Raw genomic sequence first — 25,449 nt, forward strand, 5'->3', positions numbered from 1 at the left:
AAGCCCTACATCAGTTGATGATTGGGACCACAGTTCAGGTGGGACAGCATCTAGGGCAGGATGCATGTTGCTCTCTTTGCTCTCAGCTAAGCCCTGTATTTGTCCCTCTGCCTCATCTAAATGTGTCCTTGGATGGACTTTGACTGTCCACCCTAGATTGAGCTTCCAGATTCCTGTATTAGGATCTACCTTTGACAGTGTCAGTGCTGTTCCTGCAGAGGTTTAAAGCCTCTGTTTTTCCAAATTCTTATTATTCTTTTTTATCATATTTATAAAGTAAGTCCTTATTACATTTAAAAATGAGATCAATATTTTTGGTAGTTGCTATTATTTTAAATAATGCTTGGTTTAGTTCTTATTAAAAATAAAAAATAAAAACTCACTCACTGATGAACACAAAAATTCAAGGGCATATTATATCTTATAATCTTAGTTTATCTTACCCAGTTTTATAGATACAACATACAGTTTCAGTCAGCTTTGTATTTAGTTCAAGTAACTAAAGTTTGTTTCAATTAACTCAAGTTTTCTCTATTTCAGTCCAGTTCAGTAATTCTGTTAAGGTTAATTTCATCTTATGTTAAGTTCGAGTGTAATTCGATCATTTTGAACCTGACTGGAAAAAGTCTAAACATCTGTTAAAATCTTTTTGTTTTACCATAGAGAACTGACCTAATATTATTATGGTAATATTGAGGACTCTAATTTTTTACATAACATGAAACAGACATTTATTTCACAAAAACAGAAAGTCAAACACAGACATTTGGCCACATGAAAGTTTAAATAACCTGTTTGTAAAATAATTATGAAAAATTGAAGACGGATCTATGAACTTTCTTATGGTTATCAGTATTTTCAATAAAGGTAGAACCTTTGCTATCTTTATATGATTTTTCAAAAAAGATTCTGGAAACCTTATTGAGATATAAGTTTGGCAAAGATCATCAGAACATCAGACCTTTATTGGTGCTTTTAAAGTCCCTCAAAGATGCATTACAATGAAATCAGTCATTCCCATTCACACACATTCACACACTACTTACTTATTTTTCTGTCAGAGTAATTTTATTTGCAAAAAGTTGAACATAATTTGACTTCTTTATTCTTAAAATGTATATCGTTTCCTCATAACCCCTTTTGTTTCCACTAGGTCTGTTTTGAACGCTTCAATTCTTTTTTATTCACCAAGAATCAATAAGGTGGTCTTAGTGGGGTCCACCTTAAAGGTGTTGTCTGTTGGGTGTCATGTTATCATTGTCAGGTCAGTGAGGTTCATAAGTCAGTCAGAACCTTGGTCATTTGGTCTGTGTTCATAATGTTTCATAGATCCAGCCTATGATTAGTCAGCAAAACTTCCACCTATAGGAGAAAAATTGATTGTTAATGAATGAGATGCATTTCCTAGGAACACTGTCTTCCTCCTGGATGAGCATCACCTGTTGAAAAACTTTCATCATTGTTTGTTTCACATATTCAATCAGATCTTTATATTATACGAGTAGGTGAAGTTGTTAGTATCTCATGTAGACTGACATATACTGTTGTATTTGGAGAGGATCTCAGATTAAATAAACATAGTTAGAGCTTCAATCCAGGTTCATTTTGTGTCTGCAGACTTTAACCAATTTTTCTTTTTTTTTTATACATAAAGAGCAAGATTCAAAACATTTTCAAAAGGCAGATTGTGGCAGAATGTACACAAAACTGCTTATTGATTGACAAAATAACATTCAAGCACACAATCACCATATTAAAAGGCTCTACTTCTAGAGAATCACTAAACTTCTGGGGTCCGGTTTTGGCCCGCGGACCTTGAGTTTGACACATGCAGGGTAGAGTTACAATTTTTTTCAGACCTTTCAGCAGAGACAGGCTTCTGCTGTTTGCAGAAGTTTTATCTTTGTTTTCAGGCAGCTGCATCTCTTTGTCAAGGTCGTTTCACAGAGCTGAAATTTAACTTCTCTCAAAGAGGAAAAATCAAGAATGCAAACAATCTGAGCCAAATATGGAATTATTTCCCTGTAAAATTAATCTTTTGCATTTTATCATGATATTGTTGGTAGTGTAACACCATAGAATGATTTTTAAAGCACCTGTTTCTCACTAATGCTTGCCTACTAAATGTTTTACTCTCAGATTACTTCTTTAACAACATTCTGTTCTCTCTTCTCTAGTCATTGTTCACTGGGTTGTCCAGTTGGACAGTTTCCATGTTGTCCACATTGTCACCTCCTCTTTTAACTTCTTTTACCACGTCCTCTAAAACCACCTCTTAGTCTTTATAATTTGGGGCTACCTTGGTATTCTAAACTGGGATGGGTGGCGGTCCGCCCCCTTTTTCTGTGCTTTTCTTAAGGCATCAGTATTGTGGCTATGTCAGTTAAAGGCTGCTCTTATTGTTTTTTTAATTCATCTTTTTGTTTTAATCTGTTTATCAACTGTGTGCACTCAGGGACTGAAAAGTCCCCTTTGAAATTATAATCTGGCAAGGTTTTTGATTGTCTCTTGAATCTTTTGAATGCATAATCTCCAGTTTAAGATCCCCGTGTAGTTTTAGGATTTCAGTGATAATTAAATTACCTGAAAATCCGTATTTTTATGCCATCGTGTACATATTTCTGTTAAATCAGAGCTTTTTCTCGGTCCCTTCCCCATTGTTCTTTGTTATTTTTCTCTTTTTAGTTTTCATTATTTCTCATTTTAGATCCCCTTGTAATTTTAAGACATCCTTTGTATCTAATTTGCCCAAAAACCCATGTTTTTTATTTTTTATTCCATCTATGACAGATCATACCTGCTCCTTTTACATAGTTCTCCATAAACTTTACATCCCCTTCTAAGTCAATTAGTTTACTTTGTTTCTTCCCCATTATGTTTTATGTTTGTTTAATTGTAGTATGAATGTCCCAGATAAAAGGTCACTGGCATGAGACTTTAAGGAGAGGACATTAACACGCCCTTCTACTGCGACTAATTCGCAGCGGTGTTAATTTTCTGGAATGAAATCCGACCTGAATCTCCAAAGTCACCAGTACGTAGTTTTAATCTGGGTAAAAGAAAACACAGGACTAGCAGAATCCTGCTGATTCTATTAAAATGCTTAGTCCTCCAAACACACACAACACAGTCACACAGTTAGTTTCAGGTACCTTGTAATTTTTCTAAGTTAACTTGGTGTTATTTTATGAGCTCAATTTACTCTGTTCTTTTTACTTTTATAGCGCTTATTCTATTCCCTCGCAGGGGAATAACCCTTAGTCGTTTTATTTGGCCCCCTTCTTGGCAGGGCCCTACCTTAATTTGTCACTATTCCTTTCACGGTGGAATAAAACCATCCCAATGCAGCGTCCTTACCGGCGACGCACTACCAAACGACTGTTAAGTACTTTTCTTATGAACTGTATTTTAAAACTGTCTCACCTCGGAGTTGACTTCTTGGTGACTCTCTGGACCCAGTGAGAGTCACCCCGCGCCGAGGAAGGCGATAACCCACTGGCCAGGTGTGAATTCACACACACCGGGACTTTCAGCCACTCCGGCTAATGGAGGCTGTGCAGCGGTGCTTCGCTCGACGTCAGGCTTCCCCCACGGATCCCAGAGTCACTGTTAAAGCAAAGAGAAATAAGGTTATTGAATTACTCCGGTTACAAAGGACCAAATAATGTTAGGTATTATTCAGTCAACTCAGAGGTAAGAACGATACAGAGTCAGTTTTACTTGTGACAAGGGTAGCCCACTTTGCAGTGCAACTACAAAGTTTTGAAACCCTATCTCTTTATTTATATACACAGTTCAACAGACAGTTCAGACAGGGTGTATACAGGTCCTTCTCAAAATATTAGCATATTGTGATAAAGTTCATTATTTTCCATAATGTCATGATGAAAATTTAACATTCATATATTTTAGATTCATTGCACACTAACTGAAATATTTCAGGTCTTTTATTGTCTTAATACGGATGATTTTGGCATACAGCTCATGAAAACCCAAAATTCCTATCTCACAAAATTAGCATATTTCATCCGACCAATAAAAGAAAAGTGTTTTTAATACAAAAAACGTCAACCTTCAAATAATCATGTACAGTTATGCACTCAATACTTGGTCAAGAATCCTTTTGCAGAAATGACTGTTTCAATGCGGCGTGGCATGGAGGCCATCAGCCTGTGGCACTGCTGAGGTCTTATGGAGGCCAGGATGCTTTGATAGCGGCCTTTAGCTCATCCAGAGTGTTGGGTCTTGAGTCTCTCAACGTTCTCTTCACAATATCCCACAGATTCTCTATGGGGTTCAGGTCAGGAGAGTTGGCAGGCCAATTGACCACAGTGATACCATGGTCAGTAAACCATTTACCAGTGGTTTTGGCACTGTGAGCAGGTGCCAGGTCATGCTGAAAAATGAAATCTTCATCTCCATAAAGCTTTTCAGCAGATGGAAGCATGAAGTGCTCCAAAATCTCCTGATAGCTAGCTGCATTGACCCTGCCCTTGATAAAACACAGTGGACCAACACCAGCAGCTGACACGGCACCCCAGACCAACACTGACTGTGGGTACTTGACACTGGACTTCTGGCATTTTGGCATTTCCTTCTCCACAGTCTTCCTCCAGACTCTGGCATCTTGATTTCCGAATGACATGCAGAATTTGCTTTCATCCGAAAACAGTACTTTGGACCACTGAGCAACAGTCCAGTGCTGCTTCTCTGTAGCCCAGGTCAGGCGCTTCTGCCGCTGTTTCTGGTTCAAAAGTGGCTTGACCTGGGGAATGCGGCACCTGTAGCCCATTTCCTGCACAAGCCTGTGCACGGTGGCTCTGGATGTTTCTACTCCAGACTCAGTCCACTGCTTCCGCAGGTCCCCCAAGGTCTGGAATCGGCCCTTCTCCACAATCTTCCTCAGGGTCCGGTCACCTCTTCTCGTTGTGCAGCATTTTCTGCCACACTTTTTCCTTCCCACAGACTTCCCACTGAGGTGCCTTGATACAGCACTCTGGGAACAGCCTATTCGTTCAGAAATTTCTTTCTGTGTCTTACCCTCTCGCTTGAGGATGTCAATAGTGGCCTTCTGGACAGCAGTCAGGTCGGCAGTCTTACCCATGATTGGGGTTTTGAGTGATGAACCAGGCTGGGAGTTTTAAAGGCCTCAGGAATCTTTTGCAGGTGTTTAGAGTTAACTCGTTGATTCAGATGATTAGGTTCATAGCTCGTTTAGAGACCCTTTTAATGATATGCTAATTTTGTGAGATAGGAATTTTGGGTTTTCATGAGCTGTATGCCAAAATCCTCCGTATTAAGACAATAAAAGACCTGAAACATTTCAGTTAGTGTGCAATGAATCTAAAATATATGAATGTTAAATTTTAATCATGACATTATGGAAAATAATGAACTTTATCACAATATGCTAATATTTTGAGAAGGACCTGTATGTGTGTGTGTGTGAGACTGAAAGGAGGCTGGTTTTCACGGAGATAATGATGATCTCACACACACAGGGAGGAAGGCATACCAGAGCAGAAAACAAAGCGGAGTGCAGGTGCCTTGCAACACAAAGTTTTTACATGAGTGATAACAAGTCCTCGCACCCATCCAATACTTGTTCTTTGTTCTTCTTAGTGAACTGAACCGGCGACTACCTGGAGGTTACCCAGGCTGGTCCCGGTGGCTTCGTTCAAACACTAACAACATTTTCAAGGACCTTCCAAGGATTATACCGGCAACTACCTGGAGGTTACCCAGTCTGGTCCCAGTAGTTTCGTTTCGCACTAGCCTCGCTCATAGGAACTCCCCAGGAAGGATCTTCCACACACACCTACCTGACGCTGAACTCTGGAACTTCCCCGGCTGGCTGCTTCCGGACCCGGATTCTCCAGAGACCATTCAACCTAACCTGTCCACCCTCCACCTCTCCGCTGACGCTTCGCCTGCACTCCAGGCTCTAACCCAAGTAACTAAGAAATCATCGGACTTACCATTGACTCCATATTCACTTCTTCTCCAGTCTGAATCCCTCTCCTCCTGGCGGATTGCCTACTCCCTCCTAGTAAGAGACGTTTCACATTTAAGTTCTGGTTTCCTTTACTGTGCCACTTACCTGTCTTTTTTCCTTACAGTTGTTCCTGCACACCATACCGATCTATTCTCCTTAAATAAACGTTTTTTCAAACTTGTACCCGTTTCCCTTGAGAGTGATTCTGCATGTGGGTCAGAGCCATATGTAACACTATGACAGAATACTCGAGCCCACCCGACCCAGCAGAGGCGCTCAAGGGAATTCTTTCCAATCATACTCACCATATTCAGTCTCACGATTCCACCTTCTCTAGCCGAACAGCAACATCAGACAAATCAACAGCTCGAACAGGTAACCGCCATGTTACAGCTATCCTTGAACAAGAACCCCACTCAGCCGTTAGAGGCCGGTGCAGCCAGATCAGTGACCCAGCGTCTTCCTTTCGTCCATGACGTCATTTCCCCCAGTCCTGAGAAATTTTCAGGTGAGACCAGTGACTGTAAGGGTTTCTTGTTACAATGTTCTTTAGTGTTCAATCGTTCCCCCCACTCTTTCCCCCATGATGACTAAGATTTCTTATGTTATTGGCCTTTTGTGAGGAAAAGCACTAAGATGGGCCGAGTCCCGTTTTCCTAGTTGTGTCCAGTTTGGTTGCACATTTTCTGATTTTGAGAAGGAGTTTAGGAGAAATTTTTCTTTCTGTATTAATTATGTGGCTTCAGATCAAAAGTTATGGACTATTAAACAGTGGGGTAGACCGCTAACAGAATTTGCTATTTTCGTATCCTTGCTGCAGAATCTGGCTGGGACAGCCGGCCCTTAAGTCTGTATTTTTTCATGCCCTAGATGAGACTTTAAAGGATGAGCTTGTTTTAGTGGATGAGCCAGAGTTATTGGAGGATTTCATTGCTAAAGCCATTATAATAGATAGCTGGTTAAGGGAGAGGAGGAAGCCCAGAAATGAACGCAGTTATGTTAGGACCCAGCCAACAATTTTGCCTACTATTAACCCTTAGCCCCCTTCCCAAGAACTGGCAGGAGAAACTGAACCCATGCAGGTGGGTAGGGCGCGCCTCACTAGCGAAGAAAGACAGAGGCGCTGGCAGGCTAGACAATGTTTTTATTGTGGCTCCATAGAGCATCTTGTAGCCGACTGTCCTACTTGTCCTCCTCGACCAAAGATCAAGTCCGTCGGTAGATAGGGACATACTGGCGGACCAGACTGTTTCACCCGAATCCCTCAGATTTTGTTTGCCAGCCACGTTACTACTTAACCAACAGGTCCACAATCTCTCCGCACTGGTTGATTCAGGAAGTGAACAGAATCTTATAGACTTGGATCTAGTTAAAGCAGCTGGGATCGAGACTATGGCTTTAACAGCACCATGTCTTGTGACAGCCCTCAACGGTCAGGAATTGTCTCGTATTACTCAACAAACTAAACTTATAGCCCTCGTTATTTGGCAATCATCGAGAATTAATTTCCTTCTACGTTTTTCCTGTAGCTAAGCATGCTATGGTGCTGGGTTTTCCTTGGCTTAGTAAACACAATCCTCACCTTGATTGGGTTAAGGGCAGAGTTGAGTCGTGATCCACCAGTTGCCACACTACCTGCCTTCAGTCTGCAGTCGCTCCCGACTCAGTTGTTGAGGAGAGTGATTTTCCGGATCTTACCCGGGTACCTTTGATATACCATGATCTTAAACAAGTGTTCAACAAAGTTAAGGCGCTTTCGTTACCTCCACACCGACCCTATGATTGCACCATTGACATAGTTCCAGGAGTTTCCCTACCCACCAGCCGGTTGTGTCCCATTTCTACACACGAGCAGCAGACTATGGAGAAATATATTAATGAGTCCCTGACTACTGGCCTTATCCGCCCTTCTTCATCACCCCTAGGCACAGGTTTCCTTTTCATCAACAAGAAGGATGGTTCTTTAAGGCCCTGTATTGATTATAGGAGGCTTAATAACATTAAGGTTAAGAACAAGTATCCCCTTCCTTTACTTTCTTCAGCTTTCGAACCTGTCCGCGAGGCCACAATTTTCACTAAACTTGACCTTAGGAATGCATACCACCTAGTTAGGATCCGCCAGGGGGATGAGTGGAAGACAGCTTTTGAGACCCCACTCAGACATTTTGAATACTTAGTCATGCCCTTCGGCCTCTGCAATGCCCCTGCTGTCTTTCAAGCACTCGTTAATGATGTCCTCAGGGATTTTTTGTCAGGACTTGCGAAATGGAGGACCCCGGAATGCAGACTAGCAGGCAGCATGACGGTAAGTGAAAAAAAAAAGGATTTAATTAACCAAAAAACTCTCTTACATGAAGAGGCAGGAACAAAACAATAAACGAGCAGGCAAAACAAGCATGGCATGATCCAAAAAGCAGACACGGGCATGATCCAGAAAACAAGACATGATTCAAAAATGTTTCTGCAAGGAATAAACAGAACAGGTGTGTATATAGGGAGTGTGAACCAGGTGGAGCAAGGAGACAGATTAGCTTGGAGCAGGTGAACCGAATAAGGTTAATTGACAGGAAAAAACATGGCTTGAGCAGAATGAAAATCCAAGGAACCAAACTAATAGAAACATAACTAGAAAAACATGAAACAAAAGCATAAACAGGAAAATAATAAACAGAAGCATGATTCAAAACTTGAACTATGAAAAACATATAAAGAAAAAAACAAAAAACAAACAACCCCAAATCAAAACAGAACCCTAAATGACCAAACAATTTACTGTAGAATATGTAAAATACAAAACTAGCTTTAATAAAGAAGTACTTGCACTACCATTTATACAGTTTATTAATTACATCTGCACCAATAAACTGTTTCTGATCAAATCTGGACAAGGTAAAAATGTGCCCAAGTCTGAATGAGGGTTCATCCTCCTTGGCATCATTGGCACCAGCTCCTTTTGAAGTCAGTCACCACATCTGCTGACCTCCCAGAAAACAATACAGGAACAGTTTAGAGGACTCAGAATCAATCACTATCATACCGAAGGACAAAAAAAGTAAATGCCTTCCAGTAAATACAAAGAAAAGTAAATGCGTTTCTTCAAAACTATCTATCTATAAAGGTAATGTTATGTTTATTAAAAGATTCAAGATGAGGTGTTCTCTGCTATAGTGAAGTTATTGACCATTTTATACATATTTTAATGGTAACAAAATAACATAAAATCCATTTAAGCACATTTTCTTAAAGTAATAGTTGTAGTATGATTAAGATGAGGGACTCTATGTGTGCTATGAGTTTGATAGCACTACAACATGCAATAGTGAAATTATTGACCATTTTATACTTATTTTGAGAGTAAAAAATGACAAAAAATCAATTTAAGCACATTTTCCCAAAGTAAGAGTTGTAATATGATCAAGATGAGATGATCTACGTGTGCTATGAGTTTAATGGCACTACAACATGCTATAATGAAGTTATTGACCATTTTATGCATATTTTACTGAATATTTGGCTATTTAGGCTATAGTCTTTGGGAAATACCAATTTTTTTTAAGTATTAATTTCCAATCCAAGAAATTTAGTATGAAAATCATGAGATCACTTACACATACAATGATTTTAATGACAATACACCTCTCCTTGGCGACTTTATTGAATATTTCTCCATCATATTTTTCTGGTGTTGCAATTTACAGACTCTCCCATTTGTGGAGCAGCGATCTCTGCATAAAGGCCAATACAAGTCTCCCAGCGCGGTGTTAGGCTCGTTTTGAGGAACATACGATTGTAGCTCACTGTCTGCCTTGCTGTGGTTGCAGAGAGGTGTTGGTTTTCTAGAGGCAATGTTCCGCTGATGAGTTCTTGATCCGGAAAAGCCGAATCTGTGAATATCTTTCTAACTTTACCAAAGTGTGTGGTCAGCGGACAGAGCGGCTGCACCTTCAAACCCCTCCGCAGCTAAGGAGGTTAGCTGTAGCTAGGGTTGCCAACTCCTTGATAAATAAATAAGGGACACCTCCTGGTAGGGCCATCCAACTCCACTGTCTGCACCTCTACCGACCTGGTGATTTTTTTCACCCTTTTTCTTTGTGTGAAATGACTTTGGAAACATTGGACTCGAACCCAAGTTTAATTCGATGCATGTTTTGACTGATACAAATATCCATGGAAAAATAATTATTCAGCAATTTATAAAATAATTAATCCTTTTTGCAAAATAAAATTACTAGACAAAAACAAATATCCTTCTAAAATAAATAAACCACTATTGAAAAGACCTCCGTCCTGCTTAACTTAAAACAATATAAAAAAGCATAACAGTATAATGCAAAACATTTTCGTAATAGTGCATTTAGTGCAAACAAAAAGTCTGTAGAAAAGTTGTAAACATTAACACTTTAAAGGCCATGACTGTACAGTTGTGGTGAATAAAATATTGAACTAGTGAACTAAAAAATGCAGTACTGAATTATGTAGAAACAACCTATTTTTTCCATTTATGTTTCATTTGAGCTCTTGCTGCTGCAAGGAGTTGTTTGCTTTTCAGGACTACCGAGTAAAACTCTGAGCAGAACATTTCATTAATTAGACTGACAATTAGCTCACTTCTCATTAATTCTGTAGAACATTTGTTCCTCACATCAGTCCACTTATTTTTCATGATGGAGAAAATATTTTCCACAAACCCACTTGAAGAAGGGATGCTGAGGACAAAGGGTACAATAGCCTGGATGCTGTCTATCTATCTATCTATCTATCTATCTATCTATCTATCTATCTATCTATCTATCTATCTATCTATCTATCTATCTATCTATCTATCTATCTATCTATCTATCTATCTATCTATCTATCTATCTATCTATCTATCTATCTATCTATCTATCTATCTATCTATCTATCTATCTATCTATCTATCTATCTATCTATCTATCTATCTATCTATCTATCTATCTATCTATCATGAGAGCACAGTTGCAAAAAAGTGGGACAACTTCGCCGAAACACGTTGTTTGAGCTTTCACGGTGTCCGTAGATCTCCTGCGGCGGAACCGTAATATTAAATATAAAGCACTCCATCATTTATTAATTCTATTGACATTTTAGTGAAGATTTTTGATCCACCTAATAATACGGGACTACGTGCGTCCCGTTTCAGCTCAATACGGGACGCGTACTTTTTATTCTAAATACGCGACGATTCCATTTTTCAAGGGACGGTTGGCAACTCTAGCTGTAGCTCACCATTGTTCATTGTGGATGCTTTCTTCAAACTTCGCCGCCCTGGACAGCTTTTCCTCAGCATGGTCAGAGGTTAGGTTTGGGCAGAACAGAGAAATATAAGGATTTAGATTGAAATGATCTAAACGTTTTTCATTTTATGAAGTTTGGTTTTGTTTGTGTTGAACTCAGCTATCTTGGTGCAGCAGAATATCTGCAGCACACATGTTCAGTTTTGTGTTCTTTGTGTGTTTTTAAGGTTAAGACAAACTTTACTTGAAGGGTGATTTTAAGCAGAATATTGCTCATAACGCGCCATCCACGCTTATGCATTTGAACACTTATATTAACCCTGGTACTTTAAAGGTATGTGTTGATTCTGGTGCTAAGCTAGCAGCTTCTTTTGTTAGCTCAACTGCTAACAGGTAAGAACACGTGCTGCTACTAAAGAGTATTTAACAGAAAGGTTGTTGGTTTTTAAGCTAGTGAATAATAGTCCCTAAACATTTTACTAAATTTGATTACTAAGTAAATGACATTAAGCCCCATTTTTTCAGAAAGATTTGGCTCTTTTCCAAAATACTCCCTTAATAATATTTCTTTAAATATTATTTTAATAAATAAAGGCAGTTAATTAGACACCATTGAGAATTAGTCATCCAAAAGGTTGGTTTTATTCAGCAGATCATTATTTAAAACATTATTTTATTAAAATAATATTTTATCTGATCTTACATTGTGAAGCGTGGTCTAAACGTTTGCTGATTATTGCCTAAGTTAGTTCCAAGACTAACTTAACTTAACTTCCAGATTCTTCAAGATAATCCTTGGTTCTCAAACATAAACATTGCATGGTAATGTTGCATCACTCTTTCGGTCATGATTTTCAATCATCTTTAATCAACTTGTTTATATTGTACATAGTCCATTAGTCTTCATTATTCTTTAATTCTGCTTGGTAGTTTAGTTGGATTGTTTTAGCATAGTAAAGAGTTTGTTGATTAAAATATGTTTGACTTTGAGTTGACTTATTTTTGTTAATAAATTCTTGTATTTTAAGAAATTGTGTGAATTCATTCCATGTGTGTGCAGAGTTTATGCTGTTCAATAATGTCAGAGCTCGTCTCACACCTTTCTATTTTGTCCAAATACCATTGCCTTCCTGGGCTGGTATTCACAGGACAACCCTTAACAGACCGAAATATTATTTGATAAAATATTAATATTAAATAATAATCTCAGATTCATAATCCCAACAATAGCAACACAATCAGTTCATCGGAACGTTTCAAATATTAAGCATTTAACATTTGTGACTGCTTGAAACATATGAACGTATCTAAATTTATAATTTGCGTCTAGACCAAAAAGGAAGATGTGTTGCAAAATCTGTTCCTTTACCTTTTGCATAGAAATCTTCATATAATCATATGTTGGAAATTAAAACTAATTAGTTGATTTCACTAACCCCATTTATTCAAATACCCGAACAAGGCTCAGTCATTTGTAGTTCATGTTTATATGAAATATTCCTCCAAGTCGTGTGAGTGTTTTAGTGTGGCAGCAGGTAAAACGAAATGTCTTGTGAGGATACTGGTCACAGCAATACCTTGTCATCATTATGCTCATCATGATGAATCATCTAAAATGTTTCATAAAGTTTTATTACTCTATGAAAAGTTGCCTAAAACTGAAATTTAGCAACACCTAAAGAAAAAAATGAAAATGCCAAATTAAAATAAATAAAAACCCAAGTCAAGATAGACATTACCTGATAAATGAATCTATGACCCTAATAGAAAAGGTGCAATAACACAATGTTTTAAGTCCTGATTTAAAGAAGCCAAAAGTTTCTACACATCTCAGGTTTTCAGGGAGTGGGTTCCAGAGCATAGAAACTAAATACTGTGTCTCCTTGTTTACAGGCATATCCAAAAAGTAGAATATTGTGAAAAATATATATTTTTTGTCAGTCATTTCATGTCAAGCCTTTGTTTATTTCCAAACACAGCGCCGTCAAATGATGTCAAGATCTGGGCAGTAAGGCAAGTAGAATATAAATACAGATTTTGTACTTTTACTTTATTACACAAGAAAAAGAAAAAACATCCAATATAGAAAAACAAATTCTAAACATTGCAAGCACATAATCCGCACCATGCATCACTGATATCATGGTTTACATTTGCATTCCAAAATTTGACGCTATAACAGAAAAGGAAGCTGCAGCGAGGGATGCTGGATTTGGCTCTAAAAGCACCACCTGGTCAGGTGGGAAACAAATATTAACTAAAACAACTCAAGTGAGAAACCTTTTATAGGAAAATTGTTATCTTGTGCACAAGGAGAGAACATGCATACATATAGAAGGCATATGAGTTCTGATGAGTTGTCTCAGTTATTTTCCTCAGTATCACTAAACAGCAGGGAGGAGACATTGGTTCTGTTGCTCTCTTGCACCAGGAACGTATCAAGATCAAACCTCCCTCCCAACACAGGGTCAAGACTTGTACCACTGTACAGAGCTCCATAAAATCCCTAATGAATAACAATGCAACACTGAAATATTTACACTCAATTTCATTGTTTTACTATGGAACTCTCATAAAAGCTGTGCATTAGATTTTTCCATTACATCTTCAAGCTTTTTCAGATCATAGCTCTGCAATAAACAAGCAACTATGAACCCCAAACAAAGACCACTTTGTCCTTTCACATCATAAAAGTAGATACACTAAGATCACATTCTTGTACTCATTCAGATCATTTTGCTAGGCACCAAATGGGAAAGCCAATTGGTGATGTTTGGTGTATGTTTTTACCACTTGTAATTTATTTTTTGTCACAGGTCGTCTTCCAGTCTGTGAAGACGTTCATTTGGCATATGGGGCATTTAAACATAAATCATTTAAAGAAGTTTCTGGTCAGTCTGTACTGTATATATTTTAGACTTAAAACTGTGGACCACAATGAGTGTTTTCTCTAGCTGAATGTTGCAACTACAGCCTCAGCCTGCTTCTTCACTGGAGAGACACGAGGAGTCCAAGCTAAGCTATATATAATATCTTGGATAAAATGGTAGGCTGTTCTTCTTTTTAATGTCCTATCGGTCATTTGTTTTCCCCAAGCCAATTTTTATTCCTCAGATGAGAAAGTGGTTTCTTAGTCCTTTTCATCCCCAGTATGCATGTTATTTCATTTCAACACAATGGAAAGGGTATCTAACATTGAATGACAGGTCAAATGCTTAAGAGCGAAAAACTGATTCAGTCAGAAAAGGTCCTCTTCCAGCTTGAAAGAAATTTCTCACCTGGGAAATCTCTACAAGCATGAGAAATGTTTCTTTATCTGAGTGTGAGATCTCATGTCAAAATAAAACTCCTCTTTACCTAAAACATTCTTCAGAAATGATGCATCTGGCTTCTCACCTGAGTGTGTTCTCCTGTGACCAGCTAAATTTCTTCTATTGCTAAAACGTCTCCACACATCACACATTAGAAAAGCTTTTCACCTGAGTGAATTCTGAAATGAACAGTCAAATTACTTCTGTTAAAGAAACGTTTTCCAAAGTAGGAGAAAATCTTTCACCTCTGTGAGTTCTCATGTGCTGACTTAGCGTTCCTCTTAGTTTGAAACTTTTTCCGCAGGTCAAACATGAGAAAGGCCTCTCGTCTGTATGAGTTCTCATGTGCTGACTTAATGTTCCTCTTAGTTTGAAACTTTTTCCACAGGTCAAACATGAGAAAGGCATCTCATCTGAGTGAGTTCTCATATGCCGAGATAAACTAGGTCCTATGCTAAAACATTTTCCACAGGTCAAACATATAAAAGGCTTCTCATCTGAGTGAGTTATCATGTGTTGACTTAACGTTCCTCTAAGTTTGAAACTTTTTCCACAGATCAAACATGAGAAAGGCTTTTCGTCTGTGTGAGTTTTCATGTGCCGAGATAAACTTGGTCCTACGCTAAAACATTTCCCACAGGTCAAACATGAGAAAGGCTTCTCACCTGTGTGAGTTCTCATGTGCTGAGTTAAATGACCTTTTTGCCTAAAGTATTCCCCACAAGTCAAACATGAGAAAGGCTTCTCATCTGTGTGGGTTCTCATGTGCTTAGTTAATGCTCCTTTGTCGGAGAAACTTCTTCCACAGGTCAAACATGAGAAAGGCTTTTCACCTGTGTGAGTTCTCATGTGCTGGCATAGACTTTTTCTCACGCTAAAACCTTTTCCACAGGTCAAACATGAGAAAGGCTTCTCACCTGTGTGAATTCTCATGTGCTCAGATAAACGTTGTCTTAGGCTAAAACGTTTTCCACAGGTCAAACATGAGAAAGGCTTCTCACCTGTGTGAATTCTCATGTGCTGAGATAAACTTTGCCTTACACTAAAATCTTTTCCACAGGTCAAACATGGGAACGGCTTCTCACCTGTGTGAATTCTCATGTGTTCAGCCAAAGAAGTCCGATTTAAATATTTACCACAAAGTTTACAAGAAGAAAGGTTCTCATTCATTTGCCATTTCTTTTGTATTTTTACAGTTGATTCCTCTGTGTTGTTACAGAGATCTCTGATTTCCCGACTCCTCTTACTACTTGATCCTATGTCTTTGTAATATTTCTTTTCCTGGTTTTGGTTCTCAGGTTTAGTGGAGACTAGGAAAGACAGTTGGACTCCATTTACATCTGGTTCCCTGTTTCCCCTTTCCTTGTATGTAGGATTTAACATGATTGGTTCAATCTCCTGCTTCAGTTTAAGATGTTCCTTCTCAAGACTGAGGCAGAGTTCCTCCTGTTCATCCTTTATCTGTGGAGTTTCTGGTTGCTCCATTTCTGTTTTAGTTTGGAAAGGTTTTGTTTCTTCCTGATTCTCACTTATCAAAGGAGCTTCTACTACTTCCTGTTTGCCATTTATCTGTGGAGGTTTGTTTTCATCCTGTTCATCCTTTACTTGTAGATGTTCTGTTTTTTCCAGTTCATACTTTATCTGTACTGGTTCTGGTTCCTCCTCTTCCTCTTTGATCTGTTGATCAAATTCATGCTGGTCCTCCTCCATCAGCTGAGCATCCTCAAGGCCCAAACTGGAATTTCTATCCCAGATCCAGAACTTCCCCTTCTTTGAGACATAATGCTGTGGTTGGTCTGGACAGAAAAAAGGAATAAACATGCCAATTAATGACAGTACAGAGAAAGAGCAATTTGCTTTTATCATGTCAAGCAACTAAAGATGCTTTGGAGAGCATACAACTCTGAAATGTCTAAGTAACCACGCATGGGTCTATTTTCAGAAACAAAAAGGTAAAAAGTGTTGACTGATGGATCTTATAGGTTGAATTCCAAATGACCCGTCCTTAAATTAAAATGCTATGAACTCAACTAATATCTACAAAGAGTCCTGTACCTAGACTTCAGTTTGACTGCAGAGGCCAGGTTTAACTGTTCCTGAAAGAAGAAAATCGTGTCCGTGGACCACTGCTCTTTAATAAATATTGAAACGCTAACTTCTGTAATCAAATTTGAAAATCCCAGTTTTTTGTTTTATAAGGCATCTGAAAAAAATTAGGACATTGAATGAAAAGGTCAAACTGTTTTATTCGCTATATTTCAAAAAGTGTTTGTCTACTTTTACATGTACATGAACATTGATGACATTCTATTCTTGATCTATAAAAATCTAATTTGTTATTGAACCCACTGTTGCCTGCAATAACTTTAACTATTGTGTAAACACAAGGTATATATATATAAGAAGGTTCTGGGTTCGATTCCCGGCCTGGGGTCTTTCTGCATGGAGTTTGCATGTTCTCCCCGTGCATGCGTGGGTTCTCACCGGGTACTCCGGCTTCCTCCCACAGTCCAAAGACATGTCTGTTAGGTTAATTGGTCACTCTAAATTGCCCTTAGGTGTATGAATATGTGTGTGTATGGTTGTTTGTGTGTTGCCCTGCGATGGACTGGTGACCTGTCCAGGGTGTACCCTGCCTCTTGCCCATAGACTGCTGGAGATAGGCACCAGCTCCCCGTGACCCACTATGGAAGAAGCGGTAGAAAATGACTGACTGACATTGTATTTAAATATTAACAGCAAAGCCTTTTTGTTTTATTTTCCTTTCAGACAGGCAGATATGACTGACTGACTCTCTCTCTCTCTCTCTCTCTCTATATATATATATATATATATATATATATAGCGGCTTTAACCAGCTTCAAAATCGACAAAAACAAACTATATATTTAAGAGAAATTCATTTACCCATACAGCCCACTGATTTCCAGTGATCAGTAAAATCCAGACGGCTGAGAGAACTTGACTGAGGGCGATTCTAAAAAATAAAAAAAGCAACTGTATTTAGAGACTACAGATAGCTATTCAATCTCTTTAGATGTTAGTTTTGATAGGGACCCGTCCAGATAACTCTCCTGCTCTGGTGGAGTCACGTCGGGTCAGCGGGTGGTCCTCCAGTCTGTCCCAGGACGGACTGCGTTCAGACCGCCAAATTAATGCAGATATAACAAGTGTCCCAGGGCAACTATGACGGTGGCGAGTGCGTTCACACCAGCATTTAGTGCTGCCCGGATACGATGGGATCACCGAGGACGCATATTAGTACACAAATATTCAGCTCATACACAACAACATAGCAAAGCTAACGCTCCTAGAAAGTCTTCTTCTTGGTTTAACGGAGGCTGAAAATAAACGTCTCGACTCTTAGCTGCCACCTGGTGGAGAAACATTTAACTCACACCTGAACAGTTCATTTGATCAAATTTACATTTGAAGCTAGGTCACAACAAACAACTAAAACTGTAACAAATTAATTTAAGGGTCTGTACACTTTTTTCACCAGGTTATTTCACCTACTTTTCATTTGAGCTCATTTTTTGTTGCTTCCATGTTGAATTTTACAGGGTAAACTTGAAATTAAAAGTGGCAAAGCCAACAGCCAAAGTATATTGAATGTTTTTGAGGTTTGGGGCACACAGACCAATGAACACCATAGGGCCAGCATCCCCAAAATTTATACCGAATACTAAGTAAATGTAAAAATATTATACAGCTCATTTTCGTGTTTCAGGTTTGAAGTACAACTTTCAGCTCCAATAGCAAAATGTCCCTAGTTATAAATAAATGAAGAATGTATGCAACTTACTCTGTCCATGCCTCTTTGAATTTTTGATTTCTCACTGTCCACTTTTCCTTTTAAAGCTAATTTGAAACCCACTATTTTCTTCCAGTCTCAGCTCTTAGGATCTGAATGATCAGTTAGTGATAGTGAAAGTAAAAATGTGCGATTTGCACTGCAGCCGTGACTTCTGAATAACACTGACAGGCTGTCAGTGTATTGTTGGCATATAGATGACTGTTCACTTTGCTTTAGTGATAACTGGTGGTCTTCCTGTTTACATAGAAACACAGAGAATTGAATACCAGCTGCCATGACTGACTAAGGTTTTGAGAGAACAGAGCATATTTACAAAAAGAGCACAGAAGTACTGATGCAGGAGTACTTTCTATGTGGAAGACAAGTAAAACATTAAAGGCAGTAGAAACTCCTTTAGTGGCTTCATCTAGGAGGGAAAACAGCTAAGCAGATAAGCTCTGAGCCGGTTTTTATGTCTAGAGTATGGATGGGAGCACACGAACATAAAGTTAAAAGTTGAAACAACAGCAAATAATACAAAATGGAAGAGTTGTAGCAAAATGTAGCAGAGTGAGGTGAAAGTTGTTACTATGTCCTCCAGCAGCCTAAGCCCATAGCAGCATAACTACAGAGATAGTGCAGGATAACCAAAGTCATTCCAACTATAAGCTTTATCAAAAAGGAAAGTTTTAAGCCTAGTTGGCTAAAAGTAGACAGGGTCTCAAACTAAATCTGAAAGTAAAGCATAAAAAAGGTAAGACACATTTGATGTCTCTGGTTCAGGAGTGGCTTAACACGAGAAACGTGTGCTGGTTCTTGAATCACTGTCTCCAGCTGTAGTCCACAATCCAGTTTGGGGGATTTTTAAAAAATAAATCTTCAAATTATGGTTATCCCTATTGCATGTGTACCTTTTTCTACCCACTCAACCTTCCATTAAAATGCTTGGATACCGCCATCTATGTAAAGCCAGCTTGTTTAGCAAAGACCTTTACCGTCCTTGAGCAAAGACTTGTTGTAGTTTACCCTCTTTGAGTAGGGTATCAATGACTGACTGATGCAGATAAGATACTGACTAATAATAATTTGTTGCCCCATCTGTGTTATCTGTGTTAGCCCTTTAAAGTTAGAATTGTGTGATTAAATGCAAATTAGAGGAGCTAAACCACATCCCAGCAGCTTCCTACTGGTTGCGAACCGCCCCAGTTTGGGGTTTGAGAGAACAGAGTAAACATTAATGGTAGTAGCCCGTTTGGGAGCTTCACCTAGGAGAGAAAAACAGCTAAGCAGATAAATTCAGTCAGTTTTCAAATTTATGGTAATAAAGAGTGCACAGACAGTTATTCACAGAAGCTCCGTGAGTGTCTACGAGAGAAACGAGGTTAAACAATGAAAGACATGGCCAAGAGTATCATCTATAGAAGGTGAACATTCAATTGTTGGCAGCAGCAGCTCAGCCAATGCCCCCCTCTATGAAGGTTTCACAGCTAAGCACAGAGCCAGGCCAGATGTAGCTTCTACGAAGAGAAAAAAACAAAACAGAGACAGAACATGACATTAAAAGATGAAATAACAGCAAATAACCCATTGGAGAGTAGTATGAGAATGGAGCAAAGTGAGGGAAAGTGGTCATTATGTCATCCAGCAGCCTAAACCTATAGAAGCATAACTACACAGATTGCTCAGTAGAACTTAAGCCACTGTAACTGTAAGCTTTATCAGAAAGGAAAGTTTCTGAGCTCCAAGGTGGTTAGACGCCTTGGAGCTCTTACCGGAACATTCCCCAGAAGCAATCACATTGTTTACAACACTTTCTCAATTAAGGAATGACTCTCAATCTGTTCTATACTTTCAACATTTTTATTCTAAATAAGGCAGAGGAATGGTTACAGAAATCAGCGCTAAGGCTAAGGTTATTCCTAACAAAAGTTTTAAGCCTACTCTTAACAGAAGACAGGGTGTCTGCCCCACGGACCAAAACCGGGAGCTGGTTCCACAGGAGAGGAGCCTGATAACTAAAGGATCTGCCTCCCATTCTACTTCTAGAGACTCTAGGAACCACCAGTAAACCTGCAGTCTGAGAACGAAGCGGTTTGTTAGGAATATATGAAACCATCAGATCTCTGATGTATAAAGGAGCTACATCATTAAGGGCTTTATATGTGAGAAGGAGAATTTTAAATTCTATTCTGGATTTAACAAGGAGCCAATGAAGGGAAGCTAAAGTAGAAGAAGTATGATCTCTCTTTTTATTATTTATCAGAACTCTTGCTGCAGCATTTTAGATCAGCTGAAGGCTTTTAACTGCATTTTGTGGACATCCTGATAGTAAAGAATTACAATAGTCCAGCCTTGAAGTAACAAATGCATGGACTAGTTTTTCAGTGTCACCCCTGGACAGGATAATTCTTTTGGTAATATTAAACATGTTTAATATGGGACTTAAATAACATGTCCTGGTCAAAAATAATAAAAACTCTGCCCTTTGTGTCTCCAAGTTGCACAGTCAAAAACTGACAGCAATATTTTGACTTATTTAGCCAGTCATAAGAGAAAAGAATGGGGGTTCATTTTTCAAAGTCATATTTTCACCATTTTATTAATACATTTATAAATGTCACCGTTCCAAAGTAAATATTTATAGATAAATAAAGCAGAGTATCATCAGCATAATAGTGGAAATTTATCCCATGTTTATAAGGACATGAATAAGCCCGGGACATCAGACAGATTTATTTTAAAAAGATTATAGATATGGCAAGGTAAACATAGATTCCCATGTTTAGGGACTTTTTAAAATTCCAAATCACTTGTGGATGAAACCTATTGAGTGACATGTATGGATGTTAAACTTTTAATCTGGACAGAAATTGCTCTGTGATAATGAACAATTTTCATTAAAGAATATTATTAATATAGTCACTCCAGAAGTGAACGGTTTTAAAGGAGTGATATTTCAGATTATTCTTCCAAAGCTGGGGCACAGGGTAGCATTGGCCAACTGGAACCAGATTGGACAATTTAGGTGTCACCCAAGGTGACAGGTCAGTACACCTGGCGTTATAATATTCGCGTGGGTAATACAGACTAAATGTCTGGTGAAGTGAGTGTCTGTCATGCACCTTGAAGACCTACTCATGTAAATCATTCTGAGGCTTGAATTTAGATCCCTCATTGTTAAAGGGTTGAAAATATTCAGCTCTCCACATGTGGATGGACAATAAAACGAATACTCGGACTTCTCTTTAGGCGTTTGTCGCCATACTTTATTGTTGAACTTCCCGGCTCAGTTTTTCTCCGAACTGAAAACAAGTTAGAACAGCAGCATACGTAACGGAAATGGAAATACACCCGCTACCAAAATAAAAGTGTAAGAGCATTAAACAGGACACTTAACACCCCACTCGCTCTTAACATCTTTGCATTACAGACAAAAGTAAACAAGGTTTCATACCTCGACAAAATAAATCAGAAATATAACTTTGTTCCTTCAGTTACCAAACAGGCTTTGTTTGAACCTTTTCAGTTTAAGTTAATTTGCTGGTTTTGTAAATACATCAGCAACCATTTGCTCACTTGGACAGTATTCTAAGAATACAGTTTCTCTCACAAAGTGATATCTGATATCAACATGCTTGCACCTTTGCCTCTTTACAGGGTTCTTAGCAAGGGCTATGGCAGCTTAGTTGTCTTCAAATACTTTTGTTTGCACATATTGATATTTGTCCATCCCTTTAAGTAACTGTTCTATATAAATGCATTCTTGCATGGCCAAGGCTAGAGACATGTATTCAGCCTCACAAGTTGATAATGCAACAGTTGGTTGTTTTCTTGTTTTCCATGAGATCAATAAACTGTTTTCACTTAGACTGATGCAATATCCTGTTGTACTGCGTCTGTCTGATGTGTCTGATCCCCAGTCTGCATCACTGTATACCCTCAATCCTAGTCTCTCTGTCTCATTTCTTTTGAAGCTTAGTTTTTTGTCCCAATGTACCTTTGAGGTATCTGAATACATGTTTTACTGTGTTCCAGTGTTCTTGTGTTGGCTCAGAAAAGTGTTTAGATAACCTACTAACCACAAAGCTTAAGTCTGGTCTGGTGCAGGTGGATATGTAAATTAAACTTCCTACACCTTCTCTGTACCTTTTTGGATCCTTCATTTTTTCAGAATTTTCTGTAAAATCAAGCTTTGACTCGCATGGTGTCTCTCTGGCTTTGCAATCTTGCATTTCAAACCTTTTAAGTAGTTTTCCGACATATCTCTCCTGTGACATTTTTACTTCTCCATCTGTTTGTTCAAAATCTATTCCCAAGAAGTACTTTAGCATTCCCATGTCTTTCATTTTAAATCTTTCAGTGAGTATGTCTTTTACACTATTTAGCACATTTTCACAAGTAGCTGCTATCATCAGGTCATCAACCCAAACAATTAAGATTACCTTTTCCTTCTGTCTTTCTTTTGTATACACACAGCTATCAGAAGGATTATGCACAAAACCATGTTCAACTAAACATGTGTGTAACATTATATTCCAGTTTCTACCGGATTGCTTTAGTCCATACAGTGATTTCTGAAGCTTGTACACCTCTTTTTCACTACTATTTGCCTTTTTCTCATAGCCTTCTGGCTGTTCCATGTAGATTTCAGTATCTATTGGAGCATGCAAATAGGCTGTCTTTACATCCATTTGGTGCAAGATGAGGTTCCCCTGTGCAGCCTTTTGCATAAGAACTCTCACACTTGTCATATCTGCTGTTGGTGAGAATGTTTCCTCGTAATCGATTCCTTGTTTTTGGCTGTATCCTTTCACTACGAACCTTGCCTTGAACTTGTCTGCTCCATCACTGTCCCTTTTGAGTGTGTAAACCCACTTACCCCCCACTGTCTTTTTGCCCGGTGGCAGATGTGTGAGTTTGAAGGCCTCATTCTCCTCAAGTGATTCCATCTCCTCATCCATGGCTTTCTTCCATTGTTTTGCCTCGGATGATGTTATTGCTTCCTGATATGTATGAGGGATATCACATACTGCTCTATAACAGGAGTCTATACATGCTTGTAGCTTGTCCTCCACATCGTCTGTCTCAAAGTCTTGTAGGTGTATTGGTTTTCTTTTGGTTCTTTGTGGGTTAGTACTGGTATGCTCAGTGCAGAACAAAAGACTATGTTGAAAAATGTTTCTTTTATTATTTTTGGCAGGCCAGATTTCTTCAGAAGTGGAATGAAGGGCTGAAAAGATGGCGATAAAAGAGAATAGGTTCATAATAGAAGGAACAATTTTAATAAAATGTTTTGAAAGCTCTTGGCATAATAAAATAAATGTGTTTTAGGATTTTACCATTTGACTAAGATTTAGGAAAATCAACTTTATGCCACTTTCCTTTTTTCAAATGTAAGAAATTAAGACAATGGAGCCCCAGGAGTGGAACACTTTGATGAAAATGTAATGTTTAAAAAAGTAATTTATGTAGATGACAAAAGAAGCATTTATCTGGCCCACAGTAAACATCTCTGAGTTTAATAAAAACTTTTGTCAGCAAAAATTCAGATTAAATTCTTTTCTAAATATCTCAAAATGTGTCATTATTTGCTTCAGCAAAATGGTTTTTCATCAGGCCTAAACTCTGTTTCTCCTTGTCCTTCAATCAGCTTCTAACAAAAATAAAGAGTAAAATTATTGCAAACCTTTTTTGTTTGATTCACAATAATTTACATTCAGTCTAAAACCAGCCAAGACAGAGAACTGGTAAAATATGTCCTATATTATTTTTATTTTAAATTACATATAAATTGCGTTATTGAAATTTAAATATCTTGGATTTGGGCTAAAGCCCCCAATGTTTGGAGACCCTAAAAACGCCCCTGGTCAATGTTGAAAGTAGTTCTAAATTCTTGGTGGTACTTAGGGGCTATATATATATATATATATATATATATATATATATATATATAATGTGTGTGTGTGTGTTAATTGATACTCTCATCTATGGCCCCCTAAAGATCTCTCTCTCAGCAAAGTCCAAACTCAAACTAATTAAAACGTATCAATATTTTATAAGGCAGAAATTAGAATCACTTGAGACAATGTAAAATATTTAAATTGTTAAAGAACTTCCATGCATGAAACAATGATAAACCATTTTCTGATGCATAACTTTTCATCTTCAGTTTCCATCTTTTCTTTTGAACAAAGAAGTCATTGTTCTCTACATTGTGGTCAAGTTTTGATTTCATTTAAATAAAAAATGTGACAGTTTGTTTTCATGGTTTTTATTTTAAAGTCTGTAGATGGTCAGTGATTTATTGTTCGTCCTGTCCTAATGCAAGCGGCGGTTTTTTTTATGTCTGTGCACCACCTGTGTAAAACCTCCCAGTCCATTAAATCGAACACACTGATCTCCTTGGCAACCGCTCTGTTTTGGAGGTAAGCGCGCATGCGCTCTCGTGTAGTGTATGTGAAATCTCGGGTCATAAGCGGTGTTTTCGAGTTGTACTGTTGTTGTAAGTCAGTAAAATAACATGAAACACAACTAGTTTCTCTCCCTTTGCTTTTAACTGGGGTATTTAGCAGCGAGAAGACAGACATTAAACGTAGCGGTGCTCGTTTTAAAGGTTGGCCGTTCACAAAAAACCTCGAGCTCCGAGGGGAGAGAAGCAAGACAACAGCATTGAGGCTCCAGCATAGCAGAACAGTTCAGAAACTATTTGGAATGAGGGGAAAAAACTATATTTATGAACAGATTAAGTCGTGTTTTAGACTGCCTATTGGTAGCGGATCTGATCTTCTTTGTGTGCTCATGAGTTATGCAGCCGTAGCTGGTTCTGGATGACGGCTTCATAGCAGACAGCCGGGTTCTTCCCTCTTCCCGGTACTGCATACCGGCGCAGAATCTTTTAGTGGTACGCAATACTGGACCGTACCGGCTCACTTTCACCCCTGCTCTTAGTACTTTGGTAAACTAAAGTATTCTCTCAGTCAACAGGGTACAGTAAACTATCCGGACTAACAGCACTATCTACCACCAAATTCACAACACTCCTGACTTCTTTAGCAACAACATGGCAGAAGTTAAACATTTCTGCTAACTCAT

The 25,449-nt window shown here is 38.4% G+C and overlaps 1 protein-coding gene across 1 annotated transcript; it reads right to left on the reverse strand.

Annotated features, from left to right (window-relative positions):
• Positions 1-13,279: 13,279 nt before the first annotated feature.
• Positions 13,280-17,881, reverse strand: LOC124878239 (gastrula zinc finger protein XlCGF57.1-like). Its single transcript, XM_047382100.1, has 2 exons — positions 17,469-17,881; positions 13,280-16,357 (listed from the first exon to the last, which is right to left on the reverse strand). The coding sequence occupies exons 1-2, from the start codon at positions 17,470-17,472 to the stop codon at positions 14,754-14,756; spliced, it is 1,608 nt and encodes a 535-aa protein (XP_047238056.1). The 5' UTR covers positions 17,473-17,881; the 3' UTR covers positions 13,280-14,753.
• Between the last annotated feature and the right edge of the window lie 7,568 nt (positions 17,882-25,449).

This window comes from Girardinichthys multiradiatus, chromosome 12 (genome assembly GCF_021462225.1).
Source record: "Girardinichthys multiradiatus isolate DD_20200921_A chromosome 12, DD_fGirMul_XY1, whole genome shotgun sequence".
Lineage (NCBI taxonomy): Eukaryota > Metazoa > Chordata > Actinopteri > Cyprinodontiformes > Goodeidae > Girardinichthys > Girardinichthys multiradiatus.